We start from the raw sequence: 6,229 nt of genomic DNA on the forward strand, positions 1-6,229 counted from the left end.
TGCATACGGGCGGCCGCGTAGATATTACCCTCCAGGTAAAACCATTCTCACAATGTCGCAGCGGGACAGTGCTCAGTGTTTCGTGGTAGACCGCGAGGTCTGTTACACGAGACGTGGTATGGCGAACATATGTCTGGTTTCAGTGGTTCCCCTCATAATTCGCATCTATGTCGACTGTTTCGAAATAATTTCGCCGATGGGTGTAACTCTTTCGCAAGTGATTACCCCCTTGACTGCAATCTTATACGTCATGTACGCTGGCAAGTGTGGTAACCCCACTTGTCAGAAAGTGCTCGCACGAGTAGTCAAAGATAAGTAGGTGTGCGACTGGCTGGTGGAGTTCAGTGTAGTTAGCTAGCTGCCGGTGGCATTAAGCGACATGCGCCTCGTAGTTTTTGTGGTCTGCCACGTGGCTCTTGCCCGTGGAATACTTGCGGCAGTGCTCACAGAACCCACAAGCACTCAAGATGGATTTTCTGACGACCTGTACAAACTGCCTCCGGGAATGCTTATTGGAGCTGGAGTGTCGGCGACTCAAGCTGAAGGGGCCTCGTATGATGATGGTTGGTAACTATCAGTGACGTGCTTAAAGAACATTTTGTCTGAGCTTTTGCTAACCCCATCGGCGTAGTGTAGTGTATGGGAAGCCCATAGCCCACTGACGAAAAATGTTGCATTATGTTGTTTGTCCACACGATAATTCGAGAACAAGTAGAGCATTTATTCACTGTTCACCCAATTCAAACCGGATCGAAAGGAGAACATTAATGCCTCCTGGACTGTTTCCTCCCTGACGCTCATTGGCTGACGCGGACGAAGTTCTCGGATCCGCCACCAGGCCTGCGGCTGCCCTAGTGACGGGTGCAAGAACTTCGCGTCAGCTAATGAGCGTCAGGGAGGAAACAGTTCAGGAAGCATTGCTGATCGGTCTTCTTTGGATCAGGTGTAAACTGGGTGAAAATTCTATTGAGTTAGAGATCTGAAAATTACCAAATAGTTGTACAATGTTTCCCAGATAATTGCGTATGAGTCCATAGACATTCTACCCATAGTGTCCATGCAATAAAGCATTCCGGTAAAGCTAAGATGCAGAAGAATGCGAGGAACAAGAAAATGGAAGTCACAATGCTAAAGCATAGCGGTTTCCGTTTTCTTCTTCCCCGCATTCTTCTGCATTTCAGCTTTACCGGAATGATACTTTATTACCCGACGAACCAGAAGGTGTCCAGGAGATAGTCGACATAAGTCGCCTAGTTTTGCGGGTCAGGTGACTTATGTCGCCTACCTGCTGGACACCTTGCATTTACAGTGTAGTGACCGCACGGCGCAATAGGGCCCTATCAACGTAGTAACATAACAATTTCTTGTCAGGCGTACGTTTGGCTATCACTGTTATTTGGGGTTTCTAAAATCTATACGTCAAAAGGCGTATGCTACAGGATCCAGAGCATAATTTGGCCCACACTTTTGAGACATCTTTTGGGGTATACATTCTAGGCATCTTTGCCCATACTATCCCCACGGCACATCAGAGGCCCTTTGATACACACACTCTGAAAGGCGCTCACGTCCTGTACATTCTCCCATACACCTGCAAGCTCATAGCTGGGATTGTGCCGTACGATTAGTATGGGCAAAGATGTCTCAAAAGTATACGCCAAATGTCTCTCGGGATCTTAAAACATACGCCTTTTGGCGTATACATTTGAGACACCCCAAAATTACAGTGCAGTTACTCCACTGACCATAAAAAACGCTAACACTCCGTGTTAACAAATACACGATCCGAATAAAAGAAAATATTATACAAAATTATTGTTACTAATTAAATACGTTATTTCTTTCTAGAACTAGAGTAGTTACGACTTTTTGTTCTGAGATTCCCGGCCTTGTGCGTCGTTGTCGTCTGTCCTTGCTGACGCTGACACTGACCCTACAAAACCCCCAATGCGGAGCAAAATCGGGGACTAACACTTCTTATGAGTTCCCTTGCGAGTCCAGGCAGTTGTTGGGCGAGTGAGCGGCGACGTGGTGATCGCCCTCGCTTTGGACGAGCGCTAGACCGAGCAACCAGAGGTGCTCGTCGTTGGAGTCGAGGCCTCGGCGGCCCTGCGCCCTGGCCTGGGCCACCTTTCGGCCAGACTTCGAGGAGTGTTGAGTGTATATTGTTTGTGGGACTGGGGGCGCCTGGATGGGGCGTGACCTAGCGCACAGTGTTGGCCGGCGGGGGGAAGTTGGGACGAACAGCATAACGCACCGCTCCCACGCGCGCCAAACCTGCTGGTATAGACTGGATCGTCTAAAAACAACATCTCTGGGAGAAAAAATGGCAAAGAGTACCTGAAGTGGAAGTTGAGTGGTTTTAAGCAACCAAGGGCCAAATAATTTGCTAAGTGTGGCTAGGTGCCAAGAAAGAGGAAAGTGGCAGAGTGGCAACCAAGAATTTTCCGAAGGAGTATTTAACTGGAATCTAAGTGTCGAAGCGGCCATAAAGAGCCAAAAAGGCAAAGTGGCAACCAAGGTGGTGCTCTACGTTCTCGCTGATGATCCGCCTCGCTCTATTACCCATATGAGGCTGCCGAGAGGGCGAAAAGCAGGATGAGGACGGTCAGTCCCCCCCACCGCACTCAAGTTTTTAACAGGAGACCCTCCCGAGGGTGCACGGTACAACAAGACATGACTGCGAAAGATATGGAGGCAGATAACACTCAAGTGCCACTTTGCCTCCTCCGGGGCACTTCACCTCCTCCTTGGCGCTTCATCACCTTGCCACTTAAAATGTCAAAATCCACTTAAGGTAGGACCCTAGTGAAACAAGCAGTCCCGCCCTTCCGCCAAACGAAGTTGCCAGCTTCGCTTCGCTGGCAACTCCGTTCGGCAGGGGCTGGGCCTGCTTGTTCACTAGGGCCTACCTTAAATGCCACCTTAGCAAGGTGGCAACCAAGTGATACTTAATTGCCACGTAAGTTGCACTTTGCTACTTACTTTTTTCCCAGGGATATTGTTCGCCTGTCTTTATGTTTGCACGTTTAACTCTTGAACGAATTGCGTTAGCGATCGGACAATTTCACGGTCGCTTTGTACCACTCAAATACGATCGAGTTCAAAGATAAGCATTTTAGAACAAACATGAAAAACAACTTACTGCAAAAAAAAATGTGTAAATATTTGAAAAAAAAATTAAGAGGTAACTCGTGAAAGTGGAGTGCTACGGGTGACAGTGACAGTGAAATTCGTTTTGCTGCGGCAAGAGAGGCCATTTTCCACCTAAATAATCCGAAAATTACCAGGGAATAGATAAAGCCGATTAAACGGCTTTAGATCGGAAAATGGTGTACCAGTAAAGTCCAACATATACAGCAGCCACCATAATTCTCAAATGTTGGTTTATTGTAGATGTACGCCAGGCACACTTAGAAAATCTCTCAAAAACCTTATCCAAACTCGCGTCTAACTCGTGACAACAACTCGTTGACTTGCCAACTCGTTGTAAATTTATTTTGAAAGTCGGGGACCCCTCGCACCAGGAAAAAAAAAATGCACATTCGAAAACCACGCCAATTGGTGTGCAATTTTCTACCTTTGTTTTATATGTGTTTGGTACTTCTCGGGCTCAAACAGGAACAAGAAATCTGATTTCAGCGTGGCATTTTATACTGATCAAAGGACCACCGCCATAAATATACAGAACCAACCAATCACGAATTCTCTCCTGCTTTGAATGTTTTTGTTTTAAATTTGACTTCGGGTTTTTATTCTAAAATCGATCAATATGTAATGGTTTTATTGGACCTTTCTCCAATTTTTATCATAATACTGATATAAACTAGCATTACTTGCACTTTAAAACCCGTCCAAACAACCGCAACAGAATTTACATTTCCACTGAAATGTTTTACAGGGTACTACAAAAATCGAGGGGAAATCACTTGGGTTCATAGCGTACGGGCTAATTCGTGGTTTTTCACCGGCCATTTCGGTTATTTCTTGCCTATTTCGGGTTATTTCAGGGATATTTCGCGACTATTTCACCGACTATTTCGCGTCTATTGCGGGTCTTTTTCGCTCTATTTCGCCTTTATTTCGGACTATCTCGGGGGAAGGTGTACGAACTATTTCATTAGTGATTTCCTCCTCGACAAAAATGCCAATGCGGGGATTTTTGGGGAACTTCGATACGTTGTAAAGGAAGTCACATGAGTCGAAAACCGTTGGAAAAAGTGTGAGCGATTGTTTTCCAGCTTTGGGCAGTTTTTGAGCTATATTTTCTGGACTACAGTGGCAGAGTGCGCCGCACCTGATAGATCAGGCATGTCTGAAAGGCGTCTCCATCATATCTGAGTAGCCTATTTCTTTGCGGGTCATGTACGTGAATCGACACATTATCCGTCTAAGTCTCTCCACTCTAGCCGCTGGCCCAGTGGAGAAGAAGCGAGACTCGCAGTCCGATAGCCGGTGGTTCGCCTCCTACCGGCGACCCGTCTTTTCTCATTTTTTTTTGCCTGTGCGATTTAGTGTGTCTCAAATATGTCTTCAGCGTGTCTTGAATGCCTTGCCACGCGATGTTTGCACAGTGGATCACAGTTGTGTCTGAGAGAAGTCTGAAAAGCGTGACTGACAAAACAGCCTTCGTGAATTAATTGTTAAGACACACTTAGTCGTATCAGCTAATGTCCCACACAGGTCTTGACGATGAATTAATAATGACTCCAATACGTATCACACAAGACTAGTATGCTATGGATGCTGGAAATATCACACTAATCCTTGGGAACTACGTCCAGAAGACAATCTGTTCGGTACGTGTACCAGCCTGAGTACGTCAATATTACTGACTTCACCTAGAAGATACCCGTGCAAGACGGATTGTCTTCCACAAGGATCAGGTGATACTGCCAGCATCTATAGGACATGTGTTGGGCTTGTGAGTCGCATTTTAGTCTTGACTGGAACGTAATGGAGCCATTACTAATCCAACGCCATGATCTGTGGGGGGCATTCGTCATATGATTTTGGTGTCGGAAGAGAAGATCCACAAAGTCAGAAGAAAGTCTACTGAGTCACGCTTTTTACACGCTTCTTAAACACAACTCTCATTCATACTGTAGTCGACTAGGAGACACCGCGGGCCAGACAGTCAAGACATGTTGAAGAAATCTTTGAGACACACTCAATCGGCCAGACGAAAATAGGGAGGACGGACCGCCAGTAGGAGGCGAACAGCGAACCACTGACTATTGGACTGGAAAGTGCCGCTCGCTCTCCTCTGAACCACGCACGGTAAAAGTGACATCTTGGATTTCAAGTGATCTACTTGATTTTCAAGACAGTTTTCAAGGAATCTACTTGAATTCCAAGATATTCTTTTTACCGTGCGGTAGGGAGGGGCGGGCGGATCGATCTGTCGATGGCGCACTGGTCCCACACAGAAAGAGGCTAGCAAGATGGTGGAGGCATCGTTCAGACATGCTTGATCCGTTCTGCACCGCACTTTGCCACTGTGCTAAGTATGCGATGGATCAGGCATGTCTTAAAGATGTCTCCAACATGTCTGGCTAGCCTCTTTCTCTACGGGACCAGTACGTCTATCATCACACCCACCTCCGTTTAAAAACTCTAGCCCAGTGGAGAGCGATCCCGACTCCTAGTCGGATAGTCAGTGGTTCGGTGGTTCGCCTCCTCTTCGTTAACTTTCTTCACCTGTCCGATTGAGTGAATCCCAAATATCAATGGTCAAAAGTGGAAAGGGGATATGTCAGAAAACCCAATTTTTAAGGAGAACATAAAACAGTTTGTATCTGTGACTTGGACAAAATGGCAAAGCAAATACCCTAAAAAAAAAAGTCTTTGGAATTTAGTGTGTATGCCCGAAATGGGCACGTTGCAGTTTTCGGTACGACTTTCGGAACGTTACGTACCAAAAACAGTAACACGCCCATTTCGGGCATAATGAACAGTTTAAGGGGGGCAATATGAGTTAAAGCTGTCAAAAATGACCTAAAATTGGACTATGTTTGATGCTCTTGCGCTCCATTTTGGTCAGCAGGGTGGCCCCGGGAGGTATGTCCTACCTTTCAGTAATCCTTTGAAGATAATTTGATCCTGGTAGTGACCACGTAATCCCCTTCTACTGTCCATGGGGTCAGCTTGGCTGTACCATGTCAAAAAAATGGTCCAAAATACATTCCCTAACATTGCGCACATATTTTTCTACAAATTTGCTCTGATC

At 46.1% G+C, this 6,229-nt stretch overlaps 1 protein-coding gene across 1 annotated transcript in view; it reads left to right on the plus strand.

Annotated features, from left to right (window-relative positions):
- The first annotated feature begins 330 nt into the window (after window positions 1–330).
- LOC113211591 (myrosinase 1-like) overlaps window positions 331–6,229 on the plus strand; it is a 15,604-nt gene continuing 9,705 nt past the window's right edge. The window contains exon 1 of the mRNA XM_026430002.2: window positions 331–563. Coding sequence (XP_026285787.1) covers window positions 380–563 — 184 coding nt within the window. The 5' untranslated portion in view covers window positions 331–379. The remainder of the gene's footprint in view (window positions 564–6,229) is intronic.

Source organism: Frankliniella occidentalis, unplaced genomic scaffold (assembly GCF_000697945.3).
Source record: "Frankliniella occidentalis isolate FOCC.00 unplaced genomic scaffold, Focc_3.1 Scaffold368, whole genome shotgun sequence".
NCBI lineage: Eukaryota > Metazoa > Arthropoda > Insecta > Thysanoptera > Thripidae > Frankliniella > Frankliniella occidentalis.